The 20,046-nt window shown below is 40.1% G+C and overlaps 1 protein-coding gene across 1 annotated transcript; it reads left to right on the forward strand.

Moving 5' to 3' along the window:
- Positions 1-628: 628 nt before the first annotated feature.
- PLK3 (polo like kinase 3) lies at positions 629-19,826 on the forward strand. Its single transcript, XM_081949622.1, has 15 exons — positions 629-982; positions 5,215-5,322; positions 5,421-5,537; positions 7,059-7,188; positions 7,572-7,659; positions 9,002-9,097; positions 10,649-10,847; positions 11,349-11,475; positions 11,930-12,039; positions 12,188-12,305; positions 14,214-14,297; positions 15,082-15,244; positions 16,056-16,185; positions 16,651-16,761; positions 18,334-19,826. The coding sequence occupies exons 1-15, from the start codon at positions 782-784 to the stop codon at positions 18,526-18,528; spliced, it is 1,977 nt and encodes a 658-aa protein (XP_081805748.1). The 5' UTR covers positions 629-781; the 3' UTR covers positions 18,529-19,826.
- The last annotated feature ends 220 nt before the right edge of the window (positions 19,827-20,046 follow it).

Raw genomic sequence — 20,046 nt, forward strand, 5'->3', positions numbered from 1 at the left:
GATTTGTACCACAAGGTCTACCATGTCTGTCCTTCGGATCCCGAAGATGGCAGCTGTTTTTCAGCATTAAACGGGAAATGGAAAAACAAGTAGCTATTACAACTTACAATTTCTGGAGAGCAAAACTCCAAACGCTCCCTAGAGATGGAAAACGAAATCTTTATTAGACTAGCACTGATGATGTACCTACATAGGGTAATAAAACATCTGGAAAAAAAACCTCACAGAGCACCAAGGGACCCCCCCCCCCCCATTTCAACCCTGGGCTACAAATATTCTCCTTTATTGAAGTCTTTATTGCCCCACAATCCTGGTCTTCATTTTGCAGTCATATACATCTAGATATTTGAGCAGAAACCCCAGAGGTTAATCTACCTTTCCCCGGCATCTGTAAGCGCCACTTCAAAAATTTTATCTCTAGTTTCCGTCGATGCAGCTTTCCGATTCCCCTCCCCTCCCCGGTTTTTTTTTTTTTTTGCTCTTCCAGAGAACTGATGGAATATTTCTCATCTCTCTTTTGTTTTAAAGAGAGGCGTCGGGTTCTTTAAGGGCTAATTCCCGCCCTCTAGTTTGGCGGGTGGGGTTTCCTATTCGATGACGTCAGACTCACTCATTGATAAAAGTACCGGGATTCCCTGACTAGGCGCAGAAAGAGTAGATGAAACTTCCTTTGCCGGCGCGGCACGTGTCTTTGCGAGCGCTCGAGAGAAGGCGCCGGGACGCCGACTCCTTCCCCCCTCCTCCTCCTCCTCCTCGGAGGGAGTGAAGAAGCCGGGCTATCATGGAGCCCGTTTGTTTCCCCCCTTCTCATCCTTTCAATGACCACGTTATGGCCTCGGATCTGTACAAACCTGCGTTCCCCGCGATCGAGACGCCTAAACCCACCCGTATGGAGACCTCTAGACCGGCCGAAGCACCCACCCGAATTATTAGTGACCCAGTCACGGGCAGATCCTACACCAAAGGCCGCCTGCTCGGAAAGGTACGTGCGGTAGGAAAGGTTTCGCTGGAGGGGGTTTCGATCGCGATTCCGCGGCCGCTCTGCAGTCCGTGTCCGAGGGATGAGCCGAGCTGGCTTCTGTTCCAAGCACGGAAAGGGGCTGAATGAGCCGCGTTCCCGATTGGGAGAATGGATTTCAGTAGTAGTTTATTTGAGTTTATGCTGGGAATGATTGAACGTGATAATAAGCGTGGTACTTGAGGATTGTTTTTGTGATGGGGGAACAAAAGGCTTCTCTTCTCCTGGCCTGGGTTTTTGCCTCGTCCCGATCGAGGCTCTTCTCTTCCTTCCCAGCAGGATTTCGATTGATCCGAGACAGGCCTGTCTGGGCACGACTCCTGCCGTGCTCTCCCCATTGGGTGGCGTGGGATCTTATGCGATCTGGTTCTCCTCTGTCGCCGGCATGAGCCTCTGCGTTCTTCTCCCTCTTCTCCTTCCTTTAAAAGCGTCAGAGATTTCCCACTATTGGAAACCAATTCTCTCTTAAGAGGATTCTTTTAAAGAGATCCGGGCCTGGGTTGGTTTTGCTAGTCCTATTGTTACCCGCGATAGTTTGTCTCTCCATTCTGCAGATAGTTGGGTGACTGCGAAAAAGGATTTGTAGGCTATTCACAAGACACTGAATTCCAACTCTAGCTTATGGTTGTATGGGAATCAATTCATGTGGTTGGCTTGTTTGTTGATGCTGGAAAATTGGATTTAATTGTGAGCAAACAAATGTTAATACAACTATGTTTCTCGTGGATTTATGAAGACTGACCTTGGCAGAGAATTTCTCTCCGCTGATTGTAGGGATTAGCAGAAACTAGGCAGTTGGTGACCCAGTGGCCAACTTCTAGTAGTTTACATGACATGGTTTAGGGCTGTGTTAATTAACCAACTGTGACTTAAATAAACCATGGTTAAGCAACAGAAATATAAGTGATCACAATAGAATAAAACTAGTAAAACAAATATTGATTTAATACAGAGTATTTAGAAGGTGGCTGGGTGCCAATGGATTTCTGGGTTATGAAGACTAAAAACTCGATTTAGCTTTGAGATCTAAAATTTCTGGGTTTAGAATTCTTCAGATAAATATGTGTTTCACCTATTAGGCCTCCAATTTTTATTCATTTATTTTTTAAAAAATTATATGCTGATCATCTCCCCAACTTAATGGTTTATGAGTCCTAGTACAAAAAAATAACTGCCACAGAAATTGGTCTTGGGACTGGGTGGCCTTGATCTGAATTGTGCTTATATGGAGTTTTTTTGAATTATTATGAGCTTAGCCTAATCCTCAGACTTCTGAGGGTTATCTCCTTATAAGCTACCCAGAGCATCCCAGAGAAAAGGTGGGGCATAAATGCCAAAGGCATTTAGAGGACTGTATCCTTACATGACTCTTTCATGCTCAGACAGGTACATCAAGTTATTCAATAGGAATAGCTTGAATCTGAAGGCAGTCCAGTATGTTTATTCTCCAGTTGCATTGGACTTCAAGCCCTGTGATTTATACCTAATATGACTGAAAACTCAGATGGCTGGGAAGTAATTTTCAATGCATTTAACAGCATCACGTTGAATAAGGCTGTGGTGCTTGTTGGTGGAGGCTGTGGAATTCTATACTCATAATGTGACTATGACATTCTCCACCAAGCCATGTTTTTCTTTTAAATAAATCTCTGATTTAGTGCCATGTGTGAACTCGCTCTAGGTTTTTCTAGTATTTTGAGGCTTCGCAAGTGTTTTCTTTAAAACAGATAGCTGTCTTTTAATGTTCATGAAGCAATATGACCATGTGAAAATAGAACTAAAGATGATTTCCAAGATTAAGCAAACAGGTTTTTTTGTATATTTTCTTAATCTGGTCTTGCATTACTAAAGTTCTTGGCATTTATTTATTTGATTTGATTTGATTTGATTTCTAGACCGCCCCCTCTCCCCGAAGGGACTCGGGGCGGTGTACAGGTACCAAATTAAAAACCATACAAATAATCATAAATATAGTTAAAATCGGATTAAACTTTAAACCCTGTACAAGTTTATAAAAATTAAAAACTTAGCCTAAGACCAACCCGTGAAATTTAAAAATACAGACTGAGGTGGGAGAGCTGGAATTAGCATAACTCATGGAAGCATGCATTTATTAAAATTTTAAAGTATGTATGTACCTAGAAGTAGATTTCATAGGAATGGGTGATCAGTAAATATATAGGTCTATGTCACATTTTCCCACCGTTTTGATAATTACAATTTCTGTATTTTCAGACTAACAATCAGAATGTGTTTTGTGACAATAGTCCATAAATCTCATGAAGCACACACTGATCCACAGGAGCTTATAAAAAGGCATTTGTTATATTTAAAATGACATAAGGCTATTATTTAAGTACATGCTGCTGAGTTATATATTATTGGATACAGAGGATTTTTCAAAATACAAGAGCAAGAATATTTTGATTAAAATATATTTTCTTTTTTGATCATACAAAATTGGCCTACTTGTTGAGCAATATACATAACTAGCTTTCTGAATGGGTTGAAGAAAACAGCAGCTTTCATGCTGGAAATCTCTGCCAGGAAAACTGATTGTGTTTCAAAGATCATACTTTGTTAGAAGGGGTGCAATTTTGGTTGTGTTTGCTCTACATTGTACAAAGCAATGTGTCTGTGCATTGGTTATGGTGATGTTTTTGTTTAATATCAAGAAAAACAATCTTTTACATTGAATATGGCAGTGCGTGGAAATACTTGTTTTCTTACCGCTATCAATTGGGAACTGTTTTTGATGATACTAGCCTAAATTGCTTCTATAAAGACAATATCCAAGCCAGGATTCTCTGGTGCAGAGAAACTGGTTTGTCTTGGCCAAATTGTTGTTTAGGTGTGAAGCTTTTTCAAACAAAGGAGTATGGTATAGCCAAGCTTGTATATGCTGCTTGAAAAACTTGTCTGGAGAGTAATTTTGTTTTGGGTGTCATATGAACAGGGCTTAGCCATTCTCTGTTGAAAAAAGCCTACCAGTGAGTAAAGTGAAACCCAAAAGTGTGAATGTAAGCTCCAAAGCTGTAGGCAAAACTGTATCTTAAAAACATTCATAACAAAGAAAGAATAGTATATTTCAAATTGCTGGATGAAATTTATCAAATTTGTACCTGCATGTTCCTGACAAACATTAGAAGCAATGAAATATTTGATTGTGTAGTCAGCACATCAAACATGTTGCTTTAACATTTGAAACTAGCTTGAAAATTTAGGCCTCGGTGTGAGAATCTGCATCAAAAGTATCTCTAGCCACCCACTTCTGTTGAATGCCTTCCAAGAAGCATATTATCTTCTGAAACATACTATTTTACTGTCAGCAAGCTGCCACCAATAACTTTCTAAAAATTAAATTTCTTTTTTGGATACAGTATGTAAGGAAGATTATGTTTTCCAAGTAAAGTAATCCAAATTATTCTAGTTATTTATCATAGGATTCAGTTTCTAGGTTTCTTAACCATTATATTTGCTGTTTATAAATAATAGTTCTGTGGTTAAAATTTGAATGATCATAAACCAGAATATGAATCTTGAACTGTCCTTACATCTAACTGATTTAAATCTGCTATGCATTTGAGTCATAGGTACAATGAGACAAATATGGGCAAACGTTTTGGACACATTTTCATCTTTCTAACACAAAGTTTGACATTAAACAGCTCCCAGATATTTCTAGGTGACCTCATCCTACTTATGCAATTACGTACCCGTACCATTTGTGCTGTGCTCTTGACAAGATATTTATCTTGGAGTTTTAGGTCTGTTTATTATTGCTCAGTGCTGTCACAAAAAGCAGAAGGTCTGAGAAAACCTGCTACATTATAAATAGGCTATTATGGACATTAATCTATTTGACAAAGAATATTCCTGTTATTCCTCTCTGAAGCTTTTACCTAGAGACCAGACCTGTAGATGCTTTCTACATTCCTTTGTCTTTCCATCTCTCTCTCTCTAACAATGGCCCATTGGCTTATTTCGGCATAGGGCAAGGGAGACGGTGGGGCAGGAAGTTAAAAAAAAAGTAAGAATGACCAAGAACCTTGACTACAGTCTTATGTTCAGAATATTATATTCAGAATAATGTAGGTGTCTTGAATAAGTGCCTTCCAATAATTTTACTTGTGCATCACGGGAAAATGGGAGGTTCCTGAAGCATACATAGGTAATTTTTGCTTTTTGATTGGCAGGGGGGATTTGCAAGATGCTATGAAGCAATTGACCTCTCAAGCAACGCAACATATGCCGTGAAAGTTATCCCTCACAGCAGAGTCGCTAAACCACACCAACGTGAGAAGGTACAGTATGTGATTGAGGCCTGAGCAGCCTGAGAATAAGTGATCAATTTGTGCTAGATGTTGCTTCTGAACTATAACCCTTCTGGTGACTCTTTCAGATCATCAATGAAATTGAACTACACCGAGATTTGCATCACAAACATATCGTGAAGTTCTCACATCATTTTGAAGATGCAGACAACATTTATATTTTCCTTGAGCATTGTAGTAGGAAAGTGAGTACTAAGTTACATTCTGTCTCTGAAGCCCCGTGTGTTCCCTGAAGCATGTTTTACTATATTATAGCCTTCTCCTTATACAATTACGTATGTACTTTTGATGCCTTAATAGTCTCTCACCATCATTGTTTCATCAAAGCCTTAGGAAGTTCTCTGCTGGGCAATGAAACTAGGGCTGCTATCACATGACCAGTTGGAACAAAAATATTTTATAGCATTGTGCATTCTCCTATGGATAATATAGTTATAGTTCATAAGTTATGCCCCCTCTGGAACAATGATTTGGGGCTATCATCTTGCAAGGTCCATTTTTGTTAAACTTTGTTCACAATGCTGTTAGTAAAGATGTTCACTTCTAGGTTGCTAACCAATACTGAAGGTGTGAATTGCAATTTGCCACTTTGATGCTTCCTGCTTGTCTTCTTAAATTCAATTCTGCTCTGAAAGTATTCTTAGAGTGATAAAAATGTTCTTTGTAAGAATCTGTCATAGAAGTATTTTCAGTATAGACATTAGGACTACCACAAGTAGCACTTGTTCTATTTTAGTTACTTGTTCTTTATTTGCACTTTAATTTCATATAAACACTGTCAACTTTTGGCATCTTAATGGCTTCAGTTGCTGTGGGGTACGTCAGAGTGGGTATTAAACTGTCCAGCAAGGATTACTTGCTGAAATAGTGTTTGTAGATGTTACATCAGAATTCATGCCATTACTTAAGAGAAGAATGACCTCTGCTAGAAATGGCGATTAAGATTTGAAAATTTCTTTGGTGAGCCTTCTTAATCTTTAATATCAATTTTCATTTGGGCAGTTCAATTTTCATTCGTCCAGTTCATATTTCACTGTACCCACAAGATAAAATGTCTAGTCACTTGAGTATCTTGAATTTTGGAAAGTGGACATCGAAGTATTGCACGGATTTTATTTGAAGTCTGAGAAAAAAGTTAGAAAAACTTGTAGATACACCATAACTTTATTAAGAAGATTAGATGGGAATGTGGAGGAGGGTTTAGGATCAAATGGAAACATACTTGAATTAGAACACTTTAGACCGAGTTTGGTTGGGAAAATATTAGAGTTTGGAAGAGCAACATATGGACACTAAGACATCAATGCATTCAGTACCTATCATCCCTAGCTAGCATACCAATATGGTGGATAAGATGTTACAGTAGAACAAAATCTATTGTACACAAGTTTGTCCTTGCCTGATATGTAAAGGATAGAGGAGAAGACCTTTCTAACCCCTTTACTGTCATGAGGTTCCTGGGTAACTGGGACACTCATCTCTATGTCCCATTTATTATATTTCTTTTCCTGCCACTAATCACCAGTATGGCTTAAAGTTTTCCATCTTATCAAATTGAAGAATTGTGGAGCAGATTAGATTAATAAGTGGCTCTTATTTACTCCTGAATTTCACAGAGGAGTGGGTATTTGAACTTGAGTTATGAACAGTGCGCCAAATAGCAATCTGCTTGTAGCCTCTTTATGATTAATTATGTCTTGTTCCAGTCTTTGGCACATATCTGGAAGTCCCGCCATACCCTCCTGGAGCCAGAGGTTCGGTATTACCTCAAACAAATAATCTCTGCTTTGAAGTACCTCCACCTTAAGGGCATTTTACACAGAGACCTCAAGTTGGGTACGTACACCACAGCTGCTCTCTTACTCATGGGTAAAATAAATTGTGCCAAAAATATATATCTAACTTATTAACTACAGTACTTGTTTTGAGAATGAGATTGCCTTAAGGAGACACAGTCTAATCTCTCTATATTTGCATGCTAAGATCTTCTCTTTAAAAAAACAAAAAAACAAAAACTGGGATTCTAAATGCTTAAATGTACTCAGTTTAAACTTTTTTTTTATTTACATGGCACTTATTGTATATAGGATTAGTAACTTCTTGGCCTTAGAGGCCAGGGAGGTGCAAACTCGGAGAATATTTTTGTAATGTCAAATTGAGGTAGAAAGGCAGGGAATAGGTAATAAAAACTGAGCAAATAACCAATATGTCTGCCACAGGTAACTTTTTCATCAATGAAAATATGGAACTGAAAGTTGGTGACTTTGGTTTGGCTGCTCGCCAGGAGCCTGCAGACCAGAGAAAAAAGTAAGTGGTTCAACATTTTTATGCAGGGCATCAGCAAATTCTCTGGGCCTTTGCTGTATTGCTTAATATCTCCCAGTTGCCTAACCCTTCTCTACCCCCCCCTCCCAATAAGCCTGAAAATCAGATTTTTAGTGGAAGTTCTAAATTCTATTTTTTCAAAAGAGTCTGTGATGGGTTAGAAAAATTAGAAGGGGTGGACCAATGCAAACATTAGGATTTGCAGGCCCATGTTGCCAGTCCCTGCTGTATTTCTTTGGGACTATGTTCTTGTGCTGCAATCTCTAATGCAGTCTTTATTCTAAGTAAGGGTGAAGGCTCTTCTTTTACAGAGCTTTATTGTCCTGGTGCTTCATTCTTTGCAGCTGTGTTTTGGGGGGAGGGGAAGAATCTGAGTGCAACAGGGGCCAAGGGACTTGAAATAGACTCCTTTGCATCAGCCTGGAACTTGGTCACCGAAGAAACAATGTGGTGTCTGTAGTAATGTCTAAGGCTGAGACCTTGTGGTTTGCTCCATAGAGGGAAACAATGGGTAAGCTTACATTGTGTTACACTTCGTGCAAATGTTGACAATCGTACCGATCAGAAATGGGTATTAGTGGGAAAGCAGTGTCAATCTTACCAGCACAGGTTGTTAGGTGCAGAAGGCTCATACTTCCTCATTGGGAAGTTGTGAAAAAGCTTCTTGCATGTCCTGTTCGTAGAACAAGGCAATGTATGTGTTCATATGACTTATGAAGTGGCTGGAAGAAGGAAGATTTCTGAAGCCCAGCTGCAGAATAAAAGAAATGACAAAATAAAAATGGCAAGTCGTGTTTGGTTTTCTGGCACTCTTGATGAAAAGTTTAATTTCTCCTAAAAATGAATGGATCAAGTTATATTATAGCTTTAAAAACCCCTAGCAGTAGTGAAATTTCAAAATAAAAAAAATATTTTGATTATATATATATATATTTCCTTAAAGGCTCATTTTTGATTTACTGGAACTGTTCTTCTTCCCAGTTTTGACAATTTACGTTTAACAAATAGCTGGCTAATTTGAGAGGCTATTTTGGTGGGATTTTTTGGGAGTGGGGGGGGGGAATGGGACACTTCAGTCCTATTTACCAGACCTGCTATGTGGTGGCAGCAGCAGGATCATTTCTTTACCTCCTAAATGTACACCCATGAGTATTAGCTGAAAATTCTAGCTATCCTGACCTGACCCCATGAAGGATACTAGGTTGGGAAAAGTTGTCCCTTGGCATAATAAGTATTTTGTCAAAATGAATAGAAGGCATGAAAGAGAATTGCAGAAATGTTAGGCTCGGTTCATTGTCTCATATTGTGTTCTTTTGTCCTCTAGGACTATCTGTGGTACTCCAAATTACCTTGCTCCAGAAGTGTTACTGCGACAAGGACATGGGCCAGAATCAGATGTATGGTCTTTGGGCTGTGTCATGTAAGTCTAGATCTTAAATTTTACGATTGATTTTGCTTCTGCAGTGTGGCTTTTGTAAAGATCTGCTTTTTTATATGGGTAAATAAAGTAAAATAGTAAGCATGAATAGGTGCATGCACATGTATATTATAGCGCCATTTAAAAGTCTGCTTCAGTTTTGTCACTTAAAAGTACTGAAGTTAGGTCAAAGGTTAGACTGGATCGAGAACCTGAATAGGAATTCTAGTAAAATAGATAGAATATAGCAAAAGGCCAAATTCCAGCTACTAAATTCAGTTTCAGCAGAGTATTATGGGGAAACTGCAAAGTAATCACAAAATAGCATTATATGAACCTTCCCCAAGCTTTGATAAATGGGATATATAAATCAATCACTTCCTTGAGTACCATGTAAGCCCAAGTCAAAATGGACTTCATGGAGGCAGTAACTTTCATGAGGCCTGTTTTAGTTCTCTCTTGGTTTCTGCAAATCTTAATATTCCTTCCGTAGAAGAGCTGAAGAAGCTTCTTGAATGAGAAGCGAAACATCTTCAAAGAAAAATCAGAAGGTCCAGTTGCCTCTTGAAAAAGCATCTTTGGGACACTCCTTCCGTATGTCTATAACATACAGTGTTCTGAGGAAACATAACAGAATAATAGGGTTGGCAGAAACCATGGAGGTCTTCTAGTCCAACCTCCTGCTCAATGGGACCATATGTTATTTCAGACAAATGGTGCTCCAAAAATGTTTCCTTGAGGGCATTAAAAGGAGTTGATGACAAAAGGCATCTACTTTCCCTTGTTGATGCCTTCTTGATACCAGGTCTCCATGACAGTCTAGTTTCATTGTTCCTCCAGTCTATAAAAAATAGCCTCAAGAAAAAGCTCAAGTGATTATCTAGACTAGATAATATGTGTGATTCATGTGTTTTTAAGCATACATTGATATAACGCTGCTCTAAAACTCAAAACATTAGTGCTGTCGTTAAACTTTTAATGACCTGTTTTTTTAATTTCTTCAAAACAAATGGAAAAAAGTGGCTTCTCTGCAGCGCACAGGGTGACTGTTTAACTCTCAGGTGGTATTCAGCAGTTTTCCGGAGCATCTTGAAAAATAGTCTGAGCCTTTAGATTGCTTTGCTTTGGTTACCCACAGTTTCCTGTTTACACGGCACGTATGGAAAATGTACTTCTAAATGCTGAGAAAGGGGAGAGGGATCTTCACTGAGAAGCCACTTAAGGGAAGAACTCCTTGTTCTTCTTCAGCTCAGATTCATTCCAGAAAAGTTTAGTTCCTAAGAGATTCTTAGCTCTGATCACATGGAGGAGCTCTCATCTGCCAGCCGGATGTACCTCCGGTCTGCAGGCACTTGGAGGAATAGCAATGTCTCATGAGCTTGATTACAGAGAAAACATAAAGCTGGGTGTTGTCTAATATCAACTTCCTCCATGGTTGCTGCTGAGTCAAGTGCTAATAGAGAGCCTGCCAGTGCTGACTGCAGAGAAGTGGTATCCTTCACCTCCTTAGCATTCATCAGTTGCTCTCTTCTTTCTCTCCCTCCCACATCTTAGGTACACTTTACTATGTGGAAACCCACCTTTTGAGACTTCAGATCTCAAGGAGACCTATCGTTGCATCAAATATGTTGTATATACGCTTCCTCCTTTCCTTTCTGTCTCGGCCAAAAACCTTCTCACGGGCATCTTGAAACGCAACCCAGAGGAACGCTTCACCTTGGAAGAAATCTTGGACCACGAGTTTTTCACGAAGGCGAGTCCTTTCAAAAGTGCACTATTTCAACTTTGGCGCAGTAATGCCAGGACCACAAACTGGGCTGTTAACAAAATACAATCCACTGGTAGTTGTATCTCCATGCTTTGCTTGGATGTTGCCCTTCTAGAGGCGAGGTTTTCAGGTGAAGCCATCATTGGGGCCCTTGCAGCGTAAGAACATCCCTGCCCCTATTACTAAGGGTGTGAGCTCCTGGAATCTTGCCTGGATTGTAATTTAGATAATTACATCCTGCTTCCAATTAACGCTTATGCTCACATGATTCTGCTCTTTGCTCTGGCTTTTGATTTCTGAACAGCCTCATTCTTGCCTCTTAAATCACAACCTTCTGCAGAATTTTAAAACCCATGACTGTGGAACATGAAAATGGACCAGTCTCAAACCTGCATAAGAGAGTTCTGAAAAAGGAGAAATGTAATATAATGAATGCTTTCTGCTCTGGCGGTTAGTTTAATTTTACTAATATTTTTAACTTTCTAGGCATACACACCTGATAAGCTCCCACCCAGCAGTTGCATGATGACGCCCGAACTGAGCCCCCCCAACCCTGCTAAGAGCCTTTTGGTAAAGGTCACAAAGACACTCTTTAGAAAAAGAAAGTCCAAAGGTGAGTTTTGCAGTGTGATCTAGTGTATGACATATTTCCTAAAACCCTAAAACCGTTTTGGATGATAGCATGCCTATCCTATCCAGTTAGTTTGTGCTCTTTTGGTTGCACGTCTTAGACCAAGCACCAGAGAATATTTAATTTTAATTGGTTTGGGTGTTGCCTTTGCATGCCTGGGAAATTTTGAAAGTACCAGGATTGGCAACAGGCAAGTTATTCTTAACAATTTACTATATGATATTTGAAATATAAATAATGGACAAGGGAGCTGTAAATTTGGCCATATTATCAACTATATCATTCCTATATTATCATCTTTTGGATAGAATTGTGGTCAAGACGAATGTAGTTTTCTGGTTTTAACACAATCTTCTATAGATATTATCCTTCTTGAACTTGTTTTGTCACTCAGAATTGCCTGTTATATAATTGTTGTGAATTTCCCCCTCTACAGTTAAGAAGGCTTCTTCTGAAGAGAAAGATGACATCTCTAAGCTGGTATCTGGCCTTGTAAAGACCTCTATCTGTAGGCAAATAAGTCACAAAACTGTGGACAGAAATGAAGTAAGTTAACTTTAGGAACTTCATTGATCACATGGCCCTTTCAGAAGGGGAAGAAAGAAAGATTAGTAGTATACACTGAAATTAACGAGAAATAAAAGATCGGATGGATAGAAGGATATAGACTAAAATGACACTGTTTTTTTTTAAGGTCACTCCTGTGAATGGTCAGAGTCCTAGCTCTAGCCCTACAGAGACCCTAGCTGAAGAGGGTTCACAGAAGTCCATCTCCAGATCCATTCGTGGGACAACAGCTAGCAGCTGTGAAGGTGAGAATTACCATTATCTCCAGTAGGATATGGTGATGTTCAGAATACATTTACCCAGAAGTGGCTATCTTTAAACTTATACAAAGTTGGTTTAGTGGATTAAATCCAATAAGAAGGAGTTTAGTAGAAGCAGTAGAGCTCAAGAAGCTTCTTGGATGAGAAGCGAAACGTCTTCAAAGAAAAACGAAGTCCAGTTGCATCTTGAAAAAGCACCTTTGGGACAACTATGACTTTGATGACTGAGAATCTCCATAGACAAGCAGTAGGCTTGCAAATACTTGAGATCAGGATTGTAATTTGAACAGATGACCTCATAACATTGGAAATTCAAGATAGCTATCAGTCCAATAGCAGAACCAAAACTTATTCCTGGCCTTTCTTAGACAAAGGGTAATATTTACCAAGGAACATACATAGGTATGCAATGTTGCAAGTACATCTGACATTTGAAGAAGAAAAAAGATCATTGGAAGAATATCTGAAATACAAGGAAGAAGATGCACTGAAGCTATTTCATGATGAAGGCTTACTAAATATTGGAGAAACCAAACTGACCTACAAGAAAAGACCAAGTGAAGGATAGAAAAGAGACATGACAAGGCAAAGTGTTACATGGCCAGTACAGAAATAAAAAAATAGGCAAGCTGGTAACAAGAAGACCAGGCAATAGCTAAGGGCAGGAAAGAAACAGACTGAGGGCCTAATTCTGGCTGCATAAGACTAAGTCTTAAGAGCATACAAAGTGCATACAAAACCAGTCTTGAGAAAGGTAGCCACAGAGAGCAAAAGCCGCTTCTGCAAAGAGGCTGAAGTGGACCACCTAGTTAGTCGCTGAAGAAAATTGCACAGACTGATCATGATCAGTGGCATGACAAAGTACCAACAATGTGGTATTGGAACATCTGGAAGAAATACTATTTTACCTGTAAGTAAGAACTGGTAGGACCACAAAATAGACAAAATAATAGAAAATAAAGAAGCTAAATTGCTCTGGGATTTTAACATTTAAACTGACCAACACTGCCATACAGCACCCCAGACATAGCAACTGTGAAGAAAGATTTTTTAAAAAGTTTGGCAATAGACATGGCAATACCTGAAGACAGCAGAATAGAAGAGAAAGAAATGGAGAAAAATATCCACTAAATACAAAGTCCTACGAATAGCTGTAGAATGATTGTACCAAGGGAAAGCAAAGATTGTACCCAAGGCACCTGTTGCTATTGGTACTATCCCAAAACATCTGGAGTGCCATCTGAACACCATTGTCATTGACAAAATCACCATCAGTCAATTGTAAAAGGCAGCTTTGCTTGGAACACCTTAAAGATGAAATCTTTTAACACCATTAAACAGCATCTGCCTACTCCAGGTATTTGGGAAGGACTCAACAGGTGCATAAAAACGCCAAATTCAGTCTAATCATCTGGCTGACTTTCTGACCAACAATTTATTAAACTTGTATGTGGCCTGACTTCAAGGACTCTGAGTGGATTACAGCAATCAAATTAGAATAAAACTACTGAAACAGGAAAAAGAAAGATACAAGCTGGCAAATGGGACAGGCCAGATGGCTCAAAGTGAGGAGGTCTTGTTCTCCTTTGCCAAAGGCCCTGGGTCTCCATGGCTCTTCTAAACAACAGCAGAGTGGGGGCCACCTTGGCCAGATGGTCTTCTGCTATGGTCTGGCAGGGAACAGCAAAAGGTACTAGTATAGCTTTAAGAGGCTCAATCAATTTTGCTACTTTGGTGAACCAGGGATTGCAGTTTTACATTATCTAATCAGAATGAATTTCTCTAATATATATATATATATATTCAGTTTGTTAGCTTCGCAAACAAGGATCTCCTTAAGCTTGCTCCATAGAAGCTGGAATAATCTTGTGTCATTATTTTTCTTTTGTCTAGTATTTGAAGACTGTGTCACAGCATCAGCTCTTTTTGAATCTGCTGTTGGGCTCCTGAAGAACTGTCTTTCTATTATGCCATCGGGTAAGTAAAGGATATTCAGAAATCTGGAATGGGCTGGTGGACCATGTGGAAAGAGCTTCTCTCCTGAAAGTTAATATAATATAATAATAATAAACAGGATAAAGCACAGGCGGTACAAAGCTCTATATCGTAGCCTCCGAAAACTTTTCCTTCTCCCAGTCCTTTTTAATATTAATGTCCAAGTGTTGATGGTCTGTTCACTAGGAGGGGGAATGGAGAACAGCATATCGGACCCCCCTCCCCCCATTTGTAGTGGGAGAGATACTGGGCAATGATCTTTGCCTTTGAGTCTCTCACTATGACTTAGGATGCTGGAAAATTGTAATCCTATTCAAGATTAAAATTGACCATGTAAGCAGCTACGATGAAGCCGGTTTTTCCAGTTATATTTGTGTCAGCTGGAAGTGCCCTTAAGGAAGCCTTTGTTTGCACGCAAAGGCTTCCATGTGAGCTGAAACGCTCTTTACAAAGGATTTGAACATTGTAAAGAAAGCTAAATCATATAGAGGCCTGTATATAAGCTTTCCTGGCTGAATGTGCAAATGGCCTTTCGCACTTGGTTATGAATTGGAAGAGAGTGGTTCTTCATAAATAAGGAATAGTTCTTGCTTCCCATATTCGTCCTCCATATTTAGAGGCTGATGTTGGGAAAGAGGAAGAGGAGCCATCTTAGTTTGCTCCTTTCTATGATTTCTGTCTTTGATACAGTTCTTTAAAGAGGATTGTTTGATCTAATACTTATTAATTTCTCCTAAAATAATAAGTATCTTTGTTCATTGTCCAGCTGAGACGAACCCTGCTTCCCTGGCTTGCCATGAACATTTTCTTTGGGTGAGCAAGTGGGTGGATTATTCCAACAAGTACGGATTTGGTTACCAGCTCTCCAACCACAGCATAGGTGTCCTCTTCAATGATGGAACTCACATGTCTCTTTCGGCTGACTGGAAGTAAGTGGAAGAAATTGGTTGATTGAGGAGTTGAGGAAGGGATATGGATATAGTTGAGGCTGGTAAAGCACTTGGATCAGCTCTGCGCTATAGCGGAGGACCTATTGCTCAGCCTTATTGGCTGAATGATAATCACTGGGTAGAACAGGCAATAAAATAATGGATGACTGAAGGCATGAGCAAGGAGGGAAAGGAAAAGTGACATTTTCTGCTTAAAGTAGCTCTACAATTTGTGCTTGCCTTTTCCCCCCCTTGGGATGCTCTAGAAAAGAGGTGTCAAAAGTCATGACTTTTCCCTCCCTTTCACAAAATCGGGCGTGGGCGTGGCTAGCACGTGACACATTCGACCCGCGGGCCGTGAGTTTGACAGCCCTGCTCTAGAACAGTGGCCCTCAACCTTTTGGACACCAGGGCACGGCTCCATGTAGAAAGGTTTTTCCACGGATCAGAGGGAGTGTGGTTTTGCATCCCACAGATGGGGCTTCGCTTGTTTGCGCAGCCCAGTTGCTGGTATACGGTCCACGAACCGGGGGTTGGGGACCCCTGCCGTAGAAGACCTGATATGTATTTTTAAAACACATTTTAATATTTATCACTATATTAGAAACCCTCTTTAGGAGCTATGCACTTCCACTGCCATGTCCTACGGCAGGATTGTTGGTGTTACCAATACTAAATTGTTGAAAAATCAAATCCAAATAAGTTTACACCTCTCCATTTCATTCTACCATATGTAAATACTTTTGTACATCATAATAGATCCAAAGTGCTTCTCGCTACTATAGCTAATGACATTCTCTTTGCCTTTTAGGAAAGTGCATTACAACCTGACAAATAGCAAACACTTCACCTTCCCGACTTCTGCCATTCCCGAACAGCTCCAGGAACAGATGGGGATTCTGCAGTACTTTGCTTCATACATGGAGGAGCACCTCATGAAGGTGAGATGTCATGTATGTTTATGTTTATGCTGTGATGGTTTCTGAATGCAGAAGGAATTGCCTACAAATTCATCTAGAAGTTGATATGCATCTTTCATACTTTCAAAGAGAATAGTTAAATCCTCCCTCCCTCCCTCCCTCCCTCCCTCCCTTTCTCTTTGATCAGCAGGTCCCACTGTCTGATCTGTACTCAGATGCTATGCCTTATCCTTCTGGCTATGCCTATTCCACATGTGTAATGAAGCTGCAGTTAAAATTCTGCAGAATGCAGTTAATTTTTGCTAATTTGTCTTTTCTTAAATATGATTTCTGGCATTGATGTACCTGAGCTGTTGTTTTGCAGTAGAAGCTGAGGAATTAACTTATTCTCATGTGGGTGGGAATGCTGAGAATAGATTGAGGAGGAATGTTAGGAACTGATCGTCCTTTTGTCCATTTTTCTAACTTTTCTGTCCTCTTTCAAAGGGTGGAGATTTGCCCAGCATAGAAGAGGCTGGACAGACGCCTCTGCTGCTCTTACAGTGGGTGAAGACTAATCAGGCTTTACTGATGCTCTTCAGCAATGGAACTTTACAGGTGTGTAATGCAACAAGTCTCTTATGTAAAAGTATTTATGACCTGTGAACTTGTCTACTTAATAGAATCCTAGACAGACTTCTCATGCCAAACACTTCCAAGGCTACTTCATGTTGACTGACATGAGAACTCTTATTATTAACAGAAAGATGCTATGCCAAACAGTGACATACGGTGAGGTTTATAGCTAGTGAGGCAGCAATTTTTTTAGACTTGTGGACTTCAACTCCCAGAATTCCACAGTCAGGCATGCTCAGTTGCGACCTGCCGCCCTCCGCCCTGGGATTCGGCCAGGGCACCGCCTGCCAGAGCTGCGCGGAATCCGGGGCGCGCTTGTCGGGCGAGGGCAGTGCAGATGGGGAGCGGAGGAAGCCTCTCCCCCCCCTTCGAGTCTAGGGCAGCGAGTCATTCGATAGGAAACTTGCCTCTTGGAAGGAATGACTCGGCTTGGCTCCTGCTTTGTCTCTCCTGCCTCTTTGCTTCTCCGTTCGGTCATTGGGCGGCAGATCAAAAGCGGGAGCCAAGCTGGGTCATTCCTCCCAAAAGGCAAGTTTCCTATCGAATGACTTGCTGCCCTGATGATGAGAGGTTAGGCTGTGCCTCACCTGACTCACCTGACTGCACGTCACTGATGCCAAAGGTAGCTTATCTTTTGAAGGTTTTTATTTATTTCTTGCCTTCACTATTTCTATAAATAATGCAAGGTGGCGAACATACCTAATACTCCTTCCTCCTCATGAAAATATAAGGCTGTGAAATGGAAAGGAGTTGCCTATGAGGAGGGAATCCTATGCTTATTGCTTTCAGAGTAGAATAAACAATAAACTGATATTTGCTACCTTATTATACTTGGAGAAAAGGCACAATATAAGTGCATATATGTTTGTTATAGTAATGTAACATATATTGGATAAGCCCATTTCTGTATATCTGGTTTCTAGCCCTTCAGTTCAACTTCTGCATTTTGCTTCCTTCCAGTGTTTTAACTGAAGGGAACAGAGAAAGAAAAGTGCAGCCAAAGTCTCATAGTGTCCTAGCAAATGTGTCAACCAGGGGTGTGGCACACATATTCTTTACAGTCTCCATAGCCACAAAGATCATACAGCCAGAATTTAGTAGCAAGCCACTAAATAGTAGCTGTTCAATTTCCTGCCAATTTTCAGCAGGAAGTGAAATATAGTAAGTCAAGCAAAATGCTTATATGCTTAATCCACCTCTAAAATATAAAAGGTAATCCATCAAAAAGCAGATCTAAAATTTCAGGCCTATTTCTGCTAAAGTTATGGAACATTGTTTACAGCAGTCTATAACTGAAGAAGAGTTATTTGTGTTTAATCTGGATGCATGCAATATAAAAGTGGAGAATTAAAAAAATAAATGCTAGACCAGGGGTGTTAAACCTACGGCGTCACATGATGTATCACAACTTTCCCCCCCTTCCCTAAACGTGGGCGTGGCCAGCATGTGACGCATTCAGCCCGCAGGCTGTGAGTTTGACAGTCCTGTGCTAGACCCTTAAATAGCCATCAATGATGAGTATTAAGAAAGGGATTGTGCTGTCTTTTTTTATAGGTGAACTTTTACAACAATCATATCAAGGTGATCTTCAGCAAACTTGACCACTCCTGCCTCCTTACCTACATAAACCGTGATAGGAATTCCTATACTTATAAGATGAGCAGCATTGCAGAACTGGGCTGTTCACCAGAACTTCAACGTCGGCTCAAGTATATTCTCAAACTATTGCTACAGCGAGCAGATGCTTAAGGCTGCAAGTGGAGTAATCTCAGCAGAACATCCCATTACTCCAAGGAGGGATACGTTAATAGCATAAAGGATGGCAAACTCTAGGCATCCACAGTTGAAAGCATTTCGATGTCTAATTTTCTAGAAAGGAAAACTTCAAATGTGCACACATGTAGCTCCAAGCCACTCCTCAGGATTCATCCACTTCTGGATCCCTTGCCATCATTGTGTTCCTTGTGTTTTAAAAAATGGCTTGATGTGAATGCTTCGGTTCACAGACGAATGGTGTAGGGATAGATGCCTTAAGTTTTATGTCTGTGCAATTGTTGCACAATTGGTTATGCACATGGTGTCACTGGGTAGAAAGGAAGAAGAAATTACGCTCCATACACTATATACAGGGAACAGTACAGGGTAAGGAAAATACAAATATTTTTTATGATGGTTTCTAGGCTTTTGGTCTAATGCCTGATAGCAGATATTTGGTATGGAAAGTGGTGTACCAGAGCCTGATAGAAAGAGGAGTAAAATATAGAAATTGGTGGCTTTACTTATGTGTTGTCTCAAGTCCTTGCAACACTACCATCGTCTGCTCAGGAAACTGGCATTGCACCGCTGGGAGTTGCATTACTACCCAAGCGTCACTTGGCTCTGACTCATGGACCAAAGCTGTGAATTGGGTGTGGCTATCTAGAGAAGAAAAGGCTTATGCAAGGAAGCAGTTGTGGCATGGCTGACTTCTCTACTGTGAAAGCAGATAAACAGCTTCTTGTGCCAGCTATAATATAGTTCTAAACAAAAATGCATGAGCCACTCTAGTTGGCCAAAATGCCAATTGCCTGTTCTCTAGAATTAGTAAAGAAGAACTCCTCCAAATTTGGAAGGACTAGTTACTGGCAAGAGTTGAATGTTCGGCCTTAAAATCTGGATCAATTCAGGCTTTTAGTGTTACTTGAAGCTATGAAGGGACATGTTGGGTAATATAACTGTTACACTAATTAAGCAAATGGGACTCCTTTTTGCTGAAACTGTGAATGACCTGTTTGCTCCAATTTTTTGGCTGCTTTTCAGTCCAGGGTATAGCAGGAGATCTCACAAATTGGTACAGACTTGAACAGCTTAAAAAGAAGCTGCCCACTTGAAGTTTTGAACCTGTCAGACTGTTCAGCTGTGGGGCCTACATGGTGTGAACATCAAAAGAACTTTATTTATGTATTTATGCCAACTATTTATTTTGCACATGTGTCCTATCAATCACGCACACCATATTTCCCAAAATGCAGCAGTTTGATTATAATAAAACACATTTTTAATAAAAACAGGGAGAAATGCTTATTTTGTGTCCAAAACAGTGCCTTGTGGGAACCAGTTGACTCTGTGGAACTTGGAGTAAGGCAGATAACCACACAGATTTCTTTAGAGCAGAAATTTCAGCACTCTGACATGCTACAGTATGCTGTATCCTCTTCACAATAAGAAAAGTTGTTTTACACCAGTATTTTGATACAGAGAAACTGACAAAACGAACGTCTGAGTGGT

Source organism: Natrix helvetica, assembly GCF_964273705.1.
Source record: "Natrix helvetica genome assembly, chromosome: 3".
In the NCBI taxonomy this organism is placed as follows: Eukaryota; Metazoa; Chordata; class Lepidosauria; order Squamata; family Natricidae; genus Natrix; species Natrix helvetica.

Bases quoted from the DNA above. Each gene is read 5' to 3' on its own strand.
- PLK3 (XM_081949622.1), top strand. From the start codon at position 782: ATGGAGCCCGTTTGTTTCCCCCCTTCTCATCCTTTCAATGACCACGTT. The intron at 5,323-5,420 runs GTACAGTATGTG...TGACTCTTTCAG, and splicing joins AACCACACCAACGTGAGAAG to ATCATCAATGAAATTGAACT. The intron at 7,189-7,571 runs GTACGTACACCA...TGTCTGCCACAG, and splicing joins ACACAGAGACCTCAAGTTGG to GTAACTTTTTCATCAATGAA.